Raw genomic sequence first — 18814 nt, forward strand, 5'->3', positions numbered from 1 at the left:
GGAAAGGCATCTCCTGACCAAGACCTAGGCTGGCTGGCAACTGGCCTCAAGTTTATCAAACGAGGATGCTCGTACCAGATATACAGAAATGGGAAGACTCTACTGTTACAGGTAAAACAACCAACCAACCGTCCAAGACATACCCTTAGGAAACAGACGCCAAATAAAAAAACGTGAGGCGACAATTTGTGCATCCAGTTGTTGAGAAGGACTCTCGCAAGCCAAGCGCTCCTCTTTGGATCAGTAAGGTTTTAGTTATTGTACCGTAGCTGTAAACATTCAGTTACATTTACAAATATTTTAATTTGGTGCTTCCAGGAGAAGAGGGATCAACTTAAACTCCATCTGCCAGTTGGTGATGAGAAAGGTTGCTTAAGACAGGATCTGAAGAGCTCACACATTTTAATTACGGCTCCTGAAGCTCTCTATTTTAAGTAAATGAGTTACGACTCCAACATATGCAAGAACGCAACAGCATAAAGTGAACATTTCTGAAGTGACTACTGCTAAGAAATGCACAAGCCGTTCTCAAGCTGGAAGCTAGCTGACGGAGCTCCAGAGGTCACTCCTGCCTTTCGTCACTTCACTAGCAAATAATCTCACAGTAGCAGGGCTGGACTCACAAACAGCACTAATATTAGAGCCACAATACACATTTAGAAATCAAAGTATCTCAGTCTCACCAATACAAGAATTTGGAGACCTGTTTTGTTTGTACGGGTTGGCGATCATTTACACTCTGGTTTTTCTGAAGACAGGTGAAAAGAACGAATTTAGGATTAAGTTCTTACACTAATCTCAGGAGGACCGTGGGCAGCTGTTGAGCATTCAGATCAGCTGGCTTGCTGACAACACACAGAAGACCCTAGCAAGTTAATCTGGCTGATGCACAGGCTCATTTTTCCTGGCATTTGTACCTCTTCTAGCGTGAAATATCTATTCCTCTGCTAAATGCAGTAACCACCGAAGCGCTCATTCCAAAAATACAGTCCCCCTGAGCACTGGCACGGTTATCAATGTTCCCTCAGCAGCTATGTCATTCTGGAGAAGGTGGAAGGAAGAAAAACACCTATCAGTTGTCAAGACAGACACACACCGGCCCACGGCCCGATTTAACTGCCAACAAATCCTACAGGACAGTTTTCAACCAGACCAATCAAGTGCCCATCACAAGCACGACTTTGGAAGGGCACCATTCAAGAGGAGTGGTAGAATCCCAGAGAGAAACAGCTGTGTGCCCAAAAGAGTTGCAGAATAAGAAAAGTTTATATATAATAATATATGCTTTATATTATACTTCATATATATATATATATATGAGATCATAATACTTCCAATATGGCCTGAGACAAGAAAGCTGCCCACTTCTTCTCGGAGGAAGACAAAGGCATAGACACTTGTAATATAAACTCAGATCAGTTAAGGAACATCATATGCAATAGTCCTGTAACTGTGACACTTAAGCAAAGTTTCCATATTCATTGTTCATGAGTAAACAGGGAATTAGTAAAATAGAGGTAATGCGAACAGCATGAGTTACTGTGCGAGTACAGGGTTGATTATGCGCATTGTGTAACACCCTAATTCCCTGAATCCAGATACATATTTTGGAGGATAATTTGGTTCCAAAATTTAATCTTTCATTTCAGTGGAAAAAAACCTACACACGTCTCCTGACTCCAGGGTGCAAAACTGCAGCTTCTTGATGACATGGACGGACAAGAAACTGAGATGCCTTCTTCCACAAGTTGAAAGTAACTTCTGTTTTGCACAAGCAGGGAAAGGAACAACTGCGGATATATAGCGAATTCTCTCTCCTCCAATAGCAATAATTGCCCTATTAAGGCAAACCACAAAGACTCCCCACTCCTTCCCAAGAGGCGAGAGCCTCAGTACTGCCCACCAGCCAGCTGTAGCTTCTATCTTCCAAACTATTTCACCACGACTTCTTCTAGGTGTAAACTAGGGACACATTTAGCTATTAAAGTCTTTTGAAAATGTTTGGTTTTATTCTTCGGTTTTCCTAGAGTTGTCACAGAACTTTAAGATAGCATTGCACTAGAAAAACAGAAAAGTCTGCTGCAGGTTTTAAGGCCAACTTAAATGTAAACTAGACCGGGTGGAAGTGGGTTACAATAGATTCTCCGATTTAAAGAGAGAAACATTTAATCACAGATGAAAACAAGAATATGGTCACCTCTCTAACAAAGTGCAGAAACAGCAAAACACATTTATTTTTCAATTTATTGGCACTTATTTGAAAAATAGCATAAATATTCAACAGAAGAGAGACAAGTTGACCCACACGCAACTGTTAAACCCCTCTACTGATGCATCTTTTAAAAAAGACTGGAAGAGACACCAGGAGGTTCATTCTTAAGAAATAAGCAAGATCTAAAAAAAAAAAAAAAAAGTCTTGCCCTCACCACAAAAGAGTGAATGCACGGCAACTCTTTGGCACATACCTGAAATTGCGAAACAAAACTACGCCATAATTAGACAGAGAGCAAACAGACATTAAAGACAAGCTTGTCCACCTGCCACAGGGATGAAGGGCAGTCCGAAGTTAAAAAGGAACTGCTATCAGGAAGTTGACTATTACAATAAGTTAAGAGGAATGAAATCAGAAGTAAACCATGTCATGTCTTACTTGAGCCGAGTAAAACTATTAAATACATTCTATTTTCCTCCTACAATAAGGACATACGGAAACTGGTCATTGGTCCTCAGGTCACCGGGTCTTTGCACTCCAAGTCGTCCATTTCTAATTTTGATGGCTGCTGTCCATCAAAGCTTCATCCACGTGAATCTTTCACAGCAGAGTTCAGAGTGGACTTTTCTCCTACTTGAGGAAGTTTCCATACTTTTCTCACTTTACTACACGTGACAAAGATTTAGTGTTTAAAATAAAACATTTTGCTTCATTATTAACCTCTCTGGAGAGCAGGCTTGAAACCACATAGTACAGATGCATACACGTGTACAAATGGGGACCCAGCTGGGGAAGTTTGACTGCGTAACAGGAGTCAACAACCAAAATGAGGTTGCCACTGGAAAATCTGAAACAGCTGTCTATGGTGGGGTTTGCAGATTTTTCCTCCTGTTTGGGGAATTTCGGAGTTGAGGTCAGGATGCCTCAACCCACTGACTTTCCACATACAGTACAAGAATCCTGAAACATCTCGGATTACCAAATTCTAGGCTTCCAATCAGCATCTGAAGTTTTTAACAGCAGAAATAACTTGATGCCATTGTTTGAGGAAGTGACATCAAGAGATTTAACACAGATTAAACATGTTTCATCGCTTCAGCCTGTAAAAAGGCATTCAAGATTCCTCACTGTATTTGTCCAACAAAAGTCATACATGAGGACGAATACTGCCTGTTAAAATAATGCACTTCTGAAGTACTAAAATACTAAAACCTCAGGATTTAATGTTTTGTTCCAAACATCGTTACTATTTTTCCTTTTTAAAAGACCTTTAACAGAGCATCTACCACTCTAATACATCATCTAAATAGGGAAGAAAAAGTAATACAAAAACCCAGAAGAATGTTCCACACCTAATTTGGATTTAGTCACAACAGCAGTCATGATCATGAATAAAATCCAACATATAAATTTAAGTTGACAATTCACCAACTTGTTCTTTTGACATCTATTAGAACACAGAATCAATTAACAGCCAATCATAATAGAGCACAAGAATCAGTTCCCACCCTAATATTCCCCCTTTCGTATGAAGAACAAAAAATATAAATATCTAACACTCGGGGAATAAAAACAAATTAGTAGCCGCTTCATTGGTTTCAGACTGAGGACGAATGTGAAAGTCAGCTGTTACTACATAGGCACCACTTCGTGTTAGCGAGGACACTGCCTGTCGGCTGTTGGAAAGCCAAGTCTTCCACAAGCAGAACGTACATACAGTATTTGTAACTTATGCCAACAAGGTGATATCCATTGTGAATCAACAGCTTGCTTACTGATGTTAGCATCAAATACGTTTGCAATTCAAATGCTTACTGTATTTTAGTAAATGTCATATAAATCACTAGAAACATGAATTCCTCCTCAAGGAACTATTCTGGAAGTTTTCTAGAAATAATGACATTTCTGGAAGTTCCTATGAGGAACAGAATCAGTTACACACAACAGAAAGTCTTATTGATATCCAGCCTGTTTCTTGGTGTCCATTAGCAGACTTCTGCTTCTCAATTAATAGGTAACTTAGCCGTAAGATCTACTGGTAAAAAAGGAGATCTGGAGTCAGAAAGTGAGACTGGAGAGTCTGTGTTGGTGCCGACTTCAGCTGGCGAGTCACAGGAAGAGCCCGCACTGCTTCTGTTGTCATCAAGAGCATGTGACGACAGACTGAAAACAGAGTAACATCAAGATACGAGAAATGAGGTGCTCTTTCTGGTAAGTTTCAAATACTAGCTTCCATTCATTACAAAGCCATTTTAAAAACAAATGTACACCTTTGAAGGAACAGTAAGCCCTACGACTTGAAATAAATCTGCAACTACACACCTTGCAGTCACTTCCAGACAGACAGATAACATTCTGCCAATTTCCTCCTTCAGCCCACCCAGAAATGGCGCACAGATTAGAAGCATCGGGCTGAGCAGTTCATTGCAAGCTTTACCCCATCTCCTACAAAGTCCCGGGCTAGTGTATATCCAGAGGCCTCTTTTGTCAGGAGAGCTGATGATAAACTGTACATACTTCAGTTGCACATATTTCGCAGGACACAAAATTATAACTATAGGTGATCTATCATCAGTGATAGCATCAAAGTATTTTTAAAAATTACCATCTCCTAAACCAAGATGCGGCAACTGAGCCTGCACTATGCCTACTATGAATAGGGTGTGCAGAAAAGGTATGTTTTTAAAGTACCTTTAAAACATCTATTTTATTATTGCCACTGCAGTGGGCTCAAAGCTTGTGCACAGCTATGTACATTAGCTGGGAGGCAAAAAGGACAAACGTACTGTGAATAACCCTGTCTTGATAGTTGTGTGGGCACACCCTAGGTATTCTTAGCCTCTTGACTAAAATACTAAATCAAAATCCCTTGCTACTAGTCGTTACGATTTTTTACGTAGTACTTTTTATCTCCTCCCAGCAGGGAGGGTCAGGCAGACTAATTTTCCTATGTGACTAAGAGCAAGGAAAAAAAAGAAGGAAAAAACCCCAATCCGCCCACAAGCATTAGCATTCATGTTTGATTGCAACTTGAAACTAGACTCCAAAAATTGCCAGCTATGAGGTGTCTTTTCCTAAACATGCTCAGCTCCCATATACATGAAGCATGTTAACAGTCAGTCCTAGAAATTGTAAAATTGTAGTGAATATTACTGCCTGTTTACCATGATAATTTCAGTGCTTCAAAATACAGGATGTCTGTATTAATAAAACACCAAAACAAACCAACTTCAAGCATGATCATTGCTAGATGAAAAAAGACTTGTAGTGCTTCTGATGAAATCGACACAATAAATAGCACAGCATTTACCATCCCCCAAGGTCCGCCTGATGTGAAATGTCAGGGGTAAGCATGTTGGTGGATCCTTGGAATAATCTTTTTGGATGATCTTCTATCTCTGTTACACCTTTGGTAAGAGGTAAGGAGTGATAAAAAATTACTACTCATTTAAACGGAAATCTACTTTCAATGTACTTCTACAGAGCAAACAGAATAGAGGTTCAAACTTACTACAACCTATTGAGTGTTATTTTACATGTAAAACATAGAAGTTCAATGCTGAAATTTTAAAGACTTTAGTTCTTGGAGACATTCTAGTCCAAGCTTCAGGAAAGTTTAGCGAGTTATGAACTGAGGTTTAGGTATCAGATATTTATTCTTCAGTAGTGGCAAATATTTTTTTTGTTCCAGTTTATTCAGCTATCAGTTCACTAACTAGCTCTGTTAAAGTAGAGAAGCTGAGAATAAGGAAAGCTTCTTTTCCTCTTGCAATCAATATAAACAAGGTCCAGGATTATCACTAAACCTGTATATTGACTTTGATTTCCAAATACACTAGAAGAAGGGAGGATAGATATATGCTTAAATAGGCTACAATAGAACTCGGATAAAAGTATTTAGAAGCTGTCTCAGAGCCAGAAGTATTCTGTTACAAAGGTGAACCATGAAGATGTATTTAGAAACAGATGCAATAAAATAACCAGAAGTTAAACTTGAAGAAAAATGTAGGAAGATAGAGAAACATTTGCCAATAAAGCAGTAAGGTGTTTACCAGGTCTCTGGATCAGTTTTTGGTTTTTACCGTAGATTTAAAATCATCAGAAGGGTAATTTTAAATCTACAGTACCTGCGTGCTCCAGTTCACCAGGACTTTCAAAATTTTCTGTTTGTGAAGTTAAACGTACCAATAGCTGTAGTTCTTGTTTTGTTAAGCAGGTTACATTAGTTTATCAAATCTATATGACTACAGCAATGGAGAGGCATTAGAACAGAACAACTATTAGTTTTACAGAATAGTAAAAACTAATTTATCAATTTGTCTGTTTTATCCCTACAAATAGTTCCATTTATTTGCTCATCTGTAATATTCTCTATTTCTAGTCGCTCTTTGAAACATCAGCCAATTGAACAGAGTTATGAAGAAAGCTAAATGGATTATTATAAAACTAACAAGTTGACTTCTTATATTAGCCAAAACCAACCACAGTACCTTTCCTTTTTATTGACCCAAGAACACTTGGTCGAATGCAGTTAATTGGACTCTGGCTTCTCCTGCTAAAAGAAGGCATATGCTATACTGACATCACCATTAACAAAGGAAGCCTGAAAACATGTAAAGAATCAAAAGATACTCAGATGACAAACTACTAAGTGGAAAACACAAAGAAAATAGGCATTAAAACAGCTTATCCAAAATAAGTCCTTTTTTTTTTTTTCCTGAAGACAGACCAGGAAGCATAGACCTTAACAGAAAAAGGTTTAATCATGTTATTTCACAGCTGGGGCAGTCTGAGCTCACATCTAGGCACTGACTAGATCTCAGTTGACAGGCAGTACTTTGCTGAACTGTTAGGGCCTAATAAAATTTAACTGTATGCCCGCATCACTCCAAACAACATCCAATGCAACTAAAACCAGAATCAGTAACACACCCTAAATCTGTCTGTTTCCCCCGCCTCCCCTTAGAATTCAATTCCATTACTTAAGATCTGATTAGGAGCAATATAGAGACTACACTGAGAAGACAGATGCCAAAATGCAGCCCACTTTCCCGATGTTATGACATGAGGATTTTAACAAATATTTTAGAGCACTGTAGAATCCAAAGTTTACACGGATATATAAAGTTGTATTTGTGATCAGAAATCAATTATGTATATAACAAATTCTGGTATTTCAAAAGCCTACTGTGAACAAGCTATGCCAATTTTGTATTATTGACATGATCTGGTACTTACCTTGAAAATCGCCTTGTTGGACTCGGGCTAGGACTTGGAGGTAATCCACTGCTACTCACCAAACTTTGCAAAGATGGTGAGAAACATTGCTGAGAGTAAAACAGTTTGTGTTATTTAGTATAAACACTGTATCACACTCATATGGTAACAACTGATCCTTATCGCAGGTAAATAAGCAACCCACTATCAATTTAAGCAACCAGTCAATATGGCTGGGTATACTGAGATACCACTGTTTGTTACTGAGAAAAAAAATTAAGAAAAAGTTGGATAGATTGCATTTTCATGCAGAACACATGCAAGTTGACAAGGATTTATTTCACCGTAGTCTGGTTAAACAGACTACGGTTCATAAAATAAGAATGTATGCCCCTTCCTCTTATTCCAAGAGGAAGGCAAATAAAGAATAAGGTTTATTAACCACAGATTAACAGTCAAACACTCCACAGAAATTCACATCCACAAGATGTGCAACTACTAGCTGGTATTTTCTGGTTTGGGGTTTTAGGGTTTTTTTGTTTACTCTCTAGTTTCTTGTTTGCAGCTGAGGTAGAAAGGAGCAGGTGGCTTAATCTTTTGCTACTAATTTGGTAGAATTTATTTAGCACTACTCAAGATAAAAATCATTATTACCACATTTTGCTCACCTTCCCTATTCCTCTGGTAGGTGAAGGAGCTGGAGAAACTGGGACAAAGTCTACTTGCTTCGGTGATGATGATTTTTCGAAATCATTGTCGCTCTGTAAATAGTACATATAATTAATCTTATGAGCAAGTACCTTAACATGAAAAGGACTGATTGGTGTGGAATTGAATAAGATTCCAAAGTTATCCTCCATCATATTCATAATTTTTAGGTAGCCATTTATGAGATAAGCTTAACAAAAAAACCCAAACAAAAACAAAACCCCAAACCAAACAAAAAAAAGCCTTAAACATTATGTGGTGAGTATCAGAACATGGAAGAAAATTTGAACAGGCAGACATCCATGCAATTTTCTTTTGACATACCAGACCAAGGAACCCACACGTATCCTCGAACAACTGATAATTCTATGCCTTGTTGGTGTGAAAAATTACTGATCAAAAGCAGTGATATACTAAAACCTTAATTGTAGGTCAAACAATAAAAGAAAATGTTGACACGAGAGAGTGTCTAGTGTCCTGATACTGATAATAGAAACACAAATTAAAGCATGAATGCATTACCAGGCTCAAGCTCTCCTCCCATGAGTGGCTCATCTGCATTGCTACTTGCACTTCTCTATAAAGAAGAAAAGAAATGTATTGTCCTGGGCCCACAGAAGACTACATTAAGTATTCTAGTTTGCCGTAATGCTTACCTTTCACGTACTGTTTCTCTGTTCATCAAATTCATTCCTTCTTCCTAAAAGATTAGCAGATGAAAAATTAAGACACTCCCCCCCAAAAAGCTTTGCTACAGCAAATCAGAAAAGCTCATTTCATTTCACTTCAGTACGCGAAAAATTTAATTCAGCTCGGTTAAGCAACAATAACCTTAAGCTATTGTTTTCACTACATGAAAAGGAGCGAGGGGGAAAGGACGGAAAAGAGATATAGCAAGAGAGACCATCACATAAGAAGTGCTTATGGGAGTTGGTTGTTTCTCAAGCAGCTTTTTTATTTTCATTACTATCCAAGAGGTAGTTACAAAACTTAACAATGATAATACGAACCAAAAATTCTGCACATGCTAGGGTATCTTTATGCAGTCTTGCATAATATTATTTCACAAAGTAGAAACTAGTACAGATAATAATCAAAAGCATGGCTGGATTCTTACCTTATTCTATGGATTAGTAACTAACTAGACACTTGTCAGCATTTCATTTGCAATACAGGGCATTGTACCCAATGAATTTGGGATTTAGTGTGTTTTTTTCTAAAACATTCATAAAATATTATTAAAATGGATCAAAGATGTAAAATTAAACTAAACATTAACACCAAGTTAAAGTACAAACTTGACTCAATCTCCTCTTAGGTAGACACCATTCCTTAAAACTAACTGAATACTGTCCAGTCTGCTGAGTGAATGAATTGATTCCCTAATTCAGTCCAGTTCAAGAATAAAAGTTCAGCTAAACATCTTCACAATCTTCTTCATATGTAGGAAGAGTCTTACTAACGTAGTTCAACTGTTTGATTATTTGCTAAGATTTGAAAGAGATCGAAGTAAATCACACAGGTTCCCATCTGTGCCAGTAAGTATACAGGACATGGAATTTCAACTTGTGAATTTAATGATCAAACACAAATTAGAAAATGTCATTGTTTCCTTTAATAAATGTATGGAACAAGTATGAATACAGAAGTATTTTCCAAAAAATTGAATTATCAAACTTTACTTCATGTAATATAGCAGAGCCACAGTAGTTCATTCCCTTGCTCTCATAACATTTACATATTAATCCTAAACTGTTTTATGTTGATAAAAACAACTCTACAACCGACCCTAAGCGCTTCAGAGTCTCTTTAAGCCAATAAATTATTTACATAATGAAAGCAAGCAGTTATTTTCTTCAGGATTACTATGCATGCACCTTAAATATCTGAGGTGGGAAGCAGAAGTGCCTTCCATTGCTTCAGACATCTTACCCTGAAAATGCTGACCGAAACATTAAATTGTTTTCTTAACTTTTCACCCTGTAAAAATCAAGCCTATCCATTGAAAACCAGCAAGCTGAAAAAAATTATTAAAAAAAAAAATCAAGCGTCTTCAAGCCAATTTTATAAACATTCTACTGTCAAAAAGTCGACATACAAAATGGAGGAACCAAGAAAGTCTGAGCTTGTTGAGTTTAAAACTTGAGTCTTTAGACTGCGGTCTGTTGTCTGGTAGCAGTGCTATTTAAGCCTACTCAGATATTTGCCACACACCCCCCTCCCTTCCTAAGTGTTTGCTCTTGTGCCCTTCCCCCTCCACTCATGCTGTGACAGCACAAGTACAGTGATCTGGATAAGAAAATTATACAGATGAAAAATAGCCCAGCCAGAAGAGTCCAAACTATTTTTTAGCCAGAGTGCTTCCTTATCCAGTTCATCTTCTGGCTGCACAAAAGTCTTGTGCCAACGCAAGTTAAGGAACACTTTGTTATTGGCCCTGAATATTTATGCTGGCACTACTGCCAAAAACTTGATGAAACTTTACCCTAGAGGGTTTACATCAAAGGTTTCCTTTCTAAAATGTCCATTTTAAGATTTCTCTTTCTGCTCAAATTTTCTTCTCACTATAAGATGCATTCTACTTCATGAAATTTGGAACTCTGCAGACAAGATACAGCTTTTACTTTTGAAAACACCTTGAAGTGATAGACTGCTGCAGACTCTGTACTACAGTTTCAAAGTAAAATCCATAGCCATTTGAAGGACATTACACATTAACTGCAAAAAACCAACCACCTATAAAAAAATTAAAGTTAAAAAAAATTAGAATCTGTACTTACCTGTTTGATTTGATGAAGACGGCTGCTAGGAATACGGATAGGAGATGATGGCACAAACTGCAAAACAAAGCCACATACAACTGAAACACACTTAGTAACTGCAGGAGAAGGGAGAGAAAGGTGCAGGGATGTTAGTAACCACTCTACAGTGGTAACCCAAACTAAAAAATATATGTTGTTTGGGTTTAAAAAAAAAAACCCAACACAAAACAAAACAACCCAGCATTCATAAGATTCTCAGTATACACAAACTACATTAATTACTTGCAAGAACATGATAACACGTATTTCCATATTATACTGCTTTGTATGCCCACAGATGCTAATTGGTATCAGCCTGCCTTTCACTTCATTTCCAGGCAACTAGAATTCACAGCCTTCTCTACAGAATGAAGCTGCTTTTAACTAGCACACTGCCACTCTTAATATTTACAGTTGCATAAATATTTTAAGTGATCCAGAAGGCTCCCCAATAGTTCATTTAGAAATACAAAGCCAAAACCACACACTGTGCAAAAAGGTTTCTGGATTATTGTGTGCCTATAAACAAGTACTTTGACAGGGGAACAAAATCAGCTATTAGAAGGCTAACAAAGAGCTAAATACCTTCCTTACGGTTTCTCAAGTGCTTCACCAATTCAGGTGAAATCAGAAAGGATGTCACTAAAAATGGTCTTCTGTTCATTTTGTCAGTTTTGCGTCAAGATGTCACTGGAATACTATGATCTAACACTGCATACTCAAAACCAAGTAATTAAAAGTTATTGTTTTCTCAAAATATAATTTTCTTTCATATATTTCCCATCCCTCAAATGTCTGACCCTCAGTTGACTTTTGTCATAACCGATTCAGGGATCAAAAATTCAAAGCTAAAGCTTTGAATAGAGGTTTAACTTCTCCTCTGTAAGCTGACAACCCCTCCAAAAAACAAGGTGTCTTTTTAAAACGGATGTGTGTTCAGCAAGTAAGATTTGTATTATTACTAAGTGTTTATGTGCTTTATGCAGTATGAGGCTTCATCCCCTTCACAAAACATTACTAGAGCTCTTCATTATGCTAAAGTTGGAAAACTAACAAACATTCAGTTAACCATATGCTGCTCCATCTTCTAATCAGTGCCATAGAGAATACAAAGATTTTGGTGTCTTACACAAAAGGTATGGTAAGTTATCACCGACTATTAATGCTTCATATATCCAGAATCCTCCCTCTAAAAACACAAACATCAAGACATCACGCCCTTTTTCTCACAAAAGATATTAGCCTATCAGACTCACACAGAGGATGTCTAATGTTTGTGCCAGAATTTAGTCGTCATAATATATACTCTGCTAAACTAATGGCTAGAATGTTTTGATTTGCCAGTTCTTAAGCCCAGTTTAGGTCAGCTTTACTATTATATCGGGCTCCCAAAAATCCTGTGCACCTAAAAAGAATTCCTCCAAGTTGTACCAGCCAATGTGGACCTTCAGTTGACCTTGATTCTCATGCAGAGAAAAGGATCTGGACAATAGTACATTCCTGCCTATTCACACTGCCACTCCACAGTAGAAATGCATTTGTTCCACTCATTATATTCTAATTTTATGACTGTGATCCACATACTTTAAGGTCTGACATTAATAGAATATATAAGAAACCAGTGGCTCACAGTGTAAAATAAAAATTATAAAAAGACAGTCAAGTGTTCCTCTGCAGGAGCTAACGCACTAACTAAATCCATTAACTCTGAGGATCCTACATCCCATCTCCAACAAGTCATGATCCTTGCTTTGTTAATGCTTAAAACTCACTTTTTCCCTGCCTGTAGTCCTTTGATTTAATTCCTGTGAAAAGAAACTATCAGAAGGCTCAGTCACTTTTAAAGGATACTTGCTAAAGCAGACTGAACGCGTTTGTTAAAATTATGCTACTCAAATCCCCAATGTTTCAAGAAAGCACAAAGCTTAATAAAAAACATTACAAACTATTACACTATCTCATGGAGGAGAAACACTGTCCCCTTCCTCCCTTCTCCAGTACGTTAGATAATCTTTTTCGCTGAAGGTAAAGTTTCAGAAGAGCCAGTTAGGCAGGCAGCACAGCCAAAGGAAGCAGTCACCTTCCCCGATGCCTCTGCCCTTCCATTGCCGTCCCTGCAGTGCCCCCTGCCTTCTGCCAACACAAGCATTTGTGGGGCCACACAGTGAACCATGACAGGGAACTTACCTAGCTTTAGAAGAGAGGGAAAAAAAAAAATTAAAAAGTCAACTTTTGCTGAAACAGTACCTAAACATCTAACCACGGACTAAAATGCTTTGCTTAAACAGCAAAGCCAAAACCCCAACCACACAAACAAAACACAAAACACCAAAACATTTACTTACTAGATGCCACTGTTATCTTCTGGAAGGAAATAAACAGCAGATACTGAGCCTAGTTGACCCTTCCTTGGCAATTACATGTAGTGTCAGAAAACTGTAGATTAAGCCCCAGCCAAAATGGCATAGCTGCCCCTGTAGTCATCATAAAAAAGTTGGAGTCTGAGACTTGGAGAAGCTACTCAATAAAGAAAGTATTTTAGAATTCAACTGAGCAACAGGGACAACCACAACTGCCCTGAAGATGGAGCTAGATAGTGTACGACCTTCAGTTATCAGACCATTTTAGCAACTCCCATTTCAGTCACTTACTGGATCTTTTCACCCTCTTTATTAGAGCTTACACTGCAATAAAACTCGGACTAGTTTTCCTAAATACAAAAAAGTGGTTTTTGAAGTACATTTTTTTGAAGTACACTTTATCACCTACTTATTATAAAAGTTAATTTACCAAAGCAGATGTCACCTAGCTCCTTAGAACACTTTAACATCATAAAACTACATGTACTACTTCGCTATAGCAAGAATACCAGGTGTGGTTGCTTAGGGTCCTTAATGCTGAACATTTAATTATTTTCACAAAATCATTTATCTATGGATGATCCTGCTTTAAGACCACAGAAGGATGAGATAATGTCTAAGTTCCTTTCCGATTCCATCCTCCCTGCCATCTTCAACAGAACCAAAAACCAGACCATAATTCAAAGAAATATTTCAAAGTGGACAAGGCACTGATCTAGCAGTCAATGGAGCACTTGATTTTTACCATAAGTAAAATTTCAACTGTATTTTGTCAGCAGCTGGTCAGCTGGGGGTGAAGAAGAAAGTTAACTTTCAGGATGCTTTTTAATAACCTTCAAGTGAGGTGAAGGGTTAAGAACATCATCCCATGAAGATGGGAACACTGGTTCAGCCCAGAAGACTGCAACATCTATTAGGGGCAGCTGGAAGAGCTAGCCCATCAGTGAACTAGCTCCCACTTCCCAGCAAGTTCTGGGCAACGCGCCCTAAATTAGCATCTTTTTTGCCCAACAATTGAGCATCTTCAAGAAGTAAACACAATAAGCTGAGCTTTTGCCTTTGTTTGTTTTGCCTCTCATCTGACCACAAGCATAAACAAATTTACCCAAAGCTGCCGCCCTAAAAATATATATAAAGAAAGAGACTGTTGTTTAAAGAAATCTTTACCATAATATGTTCTATCGGGTTTTATATCCTAGCAGGAGAAAGGCTTTTCCACCAATCTTTCTAGACTTTTACGTAAGTATCCCGGTTCTGTTACAGATACAAACCTTTGCTGAAGTAGTTGCCTGTCCTGATTTTAAAACAGAATTTTAGCTAAGGGGCATCAGTCAACAAAATAGGAGAGCAGCATTCTTCCACCATTAACACGGGGCTAACAAATTATTTCTAAAGCATCTTCAAAAGGTAACGAAGAAAAACAGGATACGTGCTGTTAGCATTACAGGGACTTTGTTTCCCATACTTAAAAGAAAATTGATACTACTCCCCTCCCACCCCAACATAGCTTAATTTTTCCAAAACATTAATAATCAACTGAATGCAGCTGGATGTTATCCTGTGTCTACCTGTTTCTTAAGGCTTTCTTAGGGGAAAAGTTACATTTCTGGTTATACATGAAAGTCTGACCAAAAATTCCTTTTGGTTAGAGGAAGTAACTACCCCATACACCCTAACCCTTTAAGGGTTAACAAACCATGCTGTCTATGTGAGCCTGTGCAGGTGTTCTAAATCAGCCAAAATCACACCCTTCTGCCACAATTTGTACAATACTAAAACCCAAGACATGCAATATTTTCTCTGGGTTTAGATTAATATTTTAAAAATTCGGATTTAGGGAGTTGCAATAACAGAAGTCTGACAAAAGTTGAAATCACAAATGAACGTCTCTAAGAGATACAGAATCATTCACCCTGGAAGTCTCAAGATTCATGTTCTATCAGCCAGTTATATCTTGTTATATCAGTTGTTGATTACAACAGTCTATTCTGTCATTACTATATAAAAGACAATTTAAGATCAGAACACCACTGCACTTTTTAAAAAAAAAAAATCAGAAATGATTAGCACACTGGTTACTGAGCAATACATCTATGTAATTAGTTTTCCTTGTGGGCTACCTTTCTCACTCCATCTTAGAACATCTGCTTGCGTTTTATAAACAAAGTTATGATCACAATGAAACACAAGTACTCTCCAAGACCAAATGGTCTATAAATAACATTTCACTATAGCTACAGCGTATTAATGTCACAGTCTACAGCCTTGTTTCTGAAAACATGTGGTATTAGTTTCACAGGCTACAATCTAATTTTCTTCTTTAATCCTGTTTGCACACTTCTGCTTTGGACCTAATGTGGTTGGTCTAATAGTTTTCTTACCAGACTATGACGATTCATAACTGTGGTACTGTTCCTGCGGGTTCGCAAAACGTTAGCCTGGAACACCTGCGAATTATCGCTGTGAAAAGAAACACTTGTCAAATGCAAAAGCCATTTCCTTCCTATCAAAAAGTACCTCTTAATATAAACTCAGTTTCAAATGCTATGACAGCTATCATTTCAAGACAAAGCACTCGAGAGACAGGTATGTAAGAAATCTTTTAGCTTGTTGGCAGAGAGTGGAAACCAAATTGCTCTTCCCCCAAGTCCCAGCTACTTCAATTAATGACTTTAATTAATCATATTGAGTCTTCAGAATAACTGAAAAAATTGTTAAGACTGATCATTTCTATGGGAATTTATTATGTTTGGAATGGCTGCAGCTTGCTTATTGCTTCGAACGTCATTCAACAGAACAAATTTATAAATGGCATATAACCAGTAACTGAAACCAGCTTCAATGCCATAGATAGAATAAAAAAATACAGTTTCTTGATAAATCTTATCACTACGAACATTTAATAAGTTCTGAACTTTTTTCCAGGAAAGGTTAAATTAAACATACAGTAAAACCAGTTTTTAAAGCCCTAAGACTTTTGACCACAGTCACGTTTGTAACCAGGAAGCAGCGCATCCATTTAAATAACACCGGATTAATTATGTGATATAAAATGAGCTCCTTTCTCAGGGCAACTTTAGTTCTATTGATTCCTAAAGCATGTTTCACTGGTTATCACTAATGTTACCAACAGCCATTGATCAGCACTTAATGAATGAGACTGCAGAAATCAAGTAAGTTTTATGGTCACTAGAATAAAAATTTTAAGCCACAATCCTACAATCCCCATGCCTAAAAATCACTGAGGAACTGCACAGGCAAACAGATCCAAATGTCAGATCGTAACTAGATCCAAATTACAAGAAGTCACTGGGTTGTACCTTTTTGTCTCCACTGCTAACCTGGGATGAACAAAAGCACTACACAAATACAATTTCTTAAAACTAATCTGACCAACAGTATTACCTTGTTCTAGAGACTGATAATCATAATGCGCTTTAAAGACACATCACTAACAGAATCCTCCGGTTTAAAATGCACCAGACACATAAGTTTTAGACAGCTTTTATCTAGCTGTAAATAAAAAATAAACAAAGCTTATACTGTGAAATAAAAGCCAATAGAATTTGGCATAAGCACTGTGCTTTTCGCCAAGAAGAATGCATCAACTCCCTGTCTCTAAAACGTTAAGTACAAATGACCAGACATCATTTACAATTTGCAAAGAAGTATCACTCAGTTCACACCCACAAGAGATCAAACAGTAGCCATTTGATAGGCAGTAGACAGGAGAAATTTAAGGGATCCATGACGTGATGTTTAGAGATGAGATTTACTGGCTGAGGCCAACAGCTACAACTCCTTTTTAGTTTAAGTGTACTGGTTGGTATGCAAACACAACACAAACAGTACATCCTGAAATCCAGGGTTTGAATGGGGAAAACAGGTTGGAATGATTCTGTTACACATTACCATAGGCTGAGTCCAATATTCAGTGCTAACTAGAAGAGAAGAGAGGGAGAGGGGAAAAAAACCCAAACCCTACAGTATCCTTACCTTTAATCTCCCTTGCAAAAACACCAGAGCTGGTCAGATCTCAGACTTAACCTTTCACAGAAAATTCTTGCAGTTCCCATCAGAAATCAACTTTATTTGTCATGAAAAGAAGAATCAGAAGTTCTGTGAAAGATAACTTCTGTGATCTAAAATATTCCACTTAAAAATGTTCTCTGGCTCTACGGTAACTCATTCGCCAAGCTCCTTACTAAATCTGTTAATGAAGAAGTAAAAACAGGAGGCAGAGCAGAAAAAGCAAGCTGTTCAAGAGCAAGAGCTTTTGTTTCAGTTTACCCAACAAAGCCATTCTGGGAAAAACTGAAGTTTCTTGCCAAGAGCAGCAATCTTGCAAAAACAGTTTTCTGCTGGAAAATTCCTAACAGGCAAACCACTGCAACCACCTCAAATTAGTTCAATGCCATTTCAGTTTAATTTGTATAAACACCTAACGTATGGTGTATGCACAGTTTCAAGGCAAGAGCTCAGGCTTACCCTCCTACCTGCCCAGGCCCTGAAATAAAGAATTTGTTTACAGCATAGTTATGGGATGCCTTTTTTTTAAAAAAAAAAAAAAAGAGTCAAGGGTCTCACAGTTTCTAAGAAACAACTTACAAAAGGCTGAGAAAACACCTCGTCTCAGTTATGTAATTAGTTTACCTGCTCAGAAATCTCCCTGAGGAACAACTGCCATTCACAATACTTCTATACTGCATGGAAATGTAAACTGATAGTTGTTTCATTATGATTATGCAATAGAATCACAATTATGTTTACTTAATATTAAATCATGAATGAATAGGCAAGAATTAGTATTTCCTCTGAACTGTAATGTACTGTTAACCATTTTGGTACAGAAGATTTACGAGATTTGTTTGTCACTTGATATCTAGTTCCTTACAAGCAACATCAAGTTTAAGAAAAAAAAACCCAGTATGTACTTATCATGTATTATACTATCTTTTATAAAGTTTATTGTCAATATGCTCTCCCAAACTGCAGACATACTACTAGTAGCCGCATATGGACCACCCTGAAGTTAGGTGGTAACCACACCATGTAGCGGATGGGGGCATCTCCCAACTTCATGACAGCCCAGAGGAGGCAAGAAATAGCACTCCAAGTTATAAACTTACCCAAACACAAAACCATACAAGAGACCATGCGAATCTGAGAGCTCTCCTCCTAGCCCTTGCCTGGGACTGCCGCTGTCTCTGCCCTGTCAGCTGAAGAGAGCTAGACCTGGAACACACAGCAAACGTCCAACCCCCCTTGCAATACCCGTACTAACAAAATTAGTACTGTCCAGCAAAACTCCAGGACAACTGATACATTGTTTTACACTAAATGTAAAACTCATGTATCTTTCAAGGTCCCATGAAATTACCTTCTTCACCGAATTCGCCCGATTGTTCTGAAAGCATTTACTGTTGTAATCATACACAGTGCAGTGATTTTTTTTTTTTGGTCAAACTTGGACCCTTACAGAAATCACAGAGATCGCTACTTTATCTGTGGTAACG

The 18814-nt window shown here is 37.7% G+C and overlaps 1 protein-coding gene across 3 annotated transcripts; it reads right to left on the reverse strand.

The window, feature by feature from the left end:
• Positions 1–1401: 1401 nt before the first annotated feature.
• On the reverse strand, positions 1402–15947 carry LOC103905816 (protein FAM122A). 3 transcript variants are annotated; one of them, XM_019474219.1, is made up of 9 exons: positions 15680–15947; positions 10918–10974; positions 8794–8837; positions 8660–8714; positions 8098–8190; positions 7451–7539; positions 6703–6764; positions 5523–5619; positions 1402–4375 (listed from the first exon to the last, which is right to left on the reverse strand). In XM_019474219.1, the coding sequence occupies exons 1-9, from the start codon at positions 15695–15697 to the stop codon at positions 4216–4218; spliced, it is 675 nt and encodes a 224-aa protein (XP_019329764.1). In that variant the 5' UTR covers positions 15698–15947; the 3' UTR covers positions 1402–4215. The 3 variants fall into 3 exon arrangements, with proteins under 3 accessions (XP_019329764.1, XP_009285851.1, XP_009285852.1); XM_009287576.2 differs by having other exon boundaries at positions 6703–6767; XM_009287577.2 differs by lacking the exon at positions 15680–15947 and adding an exon at positions 13284–13344 and having other exon boundaries at positions 6703–6767.
• Between the last annotated feature and the right edge of the window lie 2867 nt (positions 15948–18814).

Source organism: Aptenodytes forsteri, unplaced genomic scaffold (assembly GCF_000699145.1).
Source record: "Aptenodytes forsteri isolate BGI_AS27 unplaced genomic scaffold, ASM69914v1 Scaffold265, whole genome shotgun sequence".
In the NCBI taxonomy this organism is placed as follows: Eukaryota; Metazoa; Chordata; class Aves; order Sphenisciformes; family Spheniscidae; genus Aptenodytes; species Aptenodytes forsteri.

Excerpts from the sequence above, each read along its gene's own strand:
- LOC103905816 (XM_009287576.2), bottom strand. Across the intron at positions 8,838-10,917 it reads GTCTTCATCAAATCAAACAG|GAAGAAGGAATGAATTTGAT; the intron begins GTAAGTACAGAT and ends CTAATCTTTTAG. Across the intron at positions 5,620-6,702 it reads TGGGTCAATAAAAAGGAAAG|GTGTAACAGAGATAGAAGAT; the intron begins GTACTGTGGTTG and ends CTCTTACCAAAG.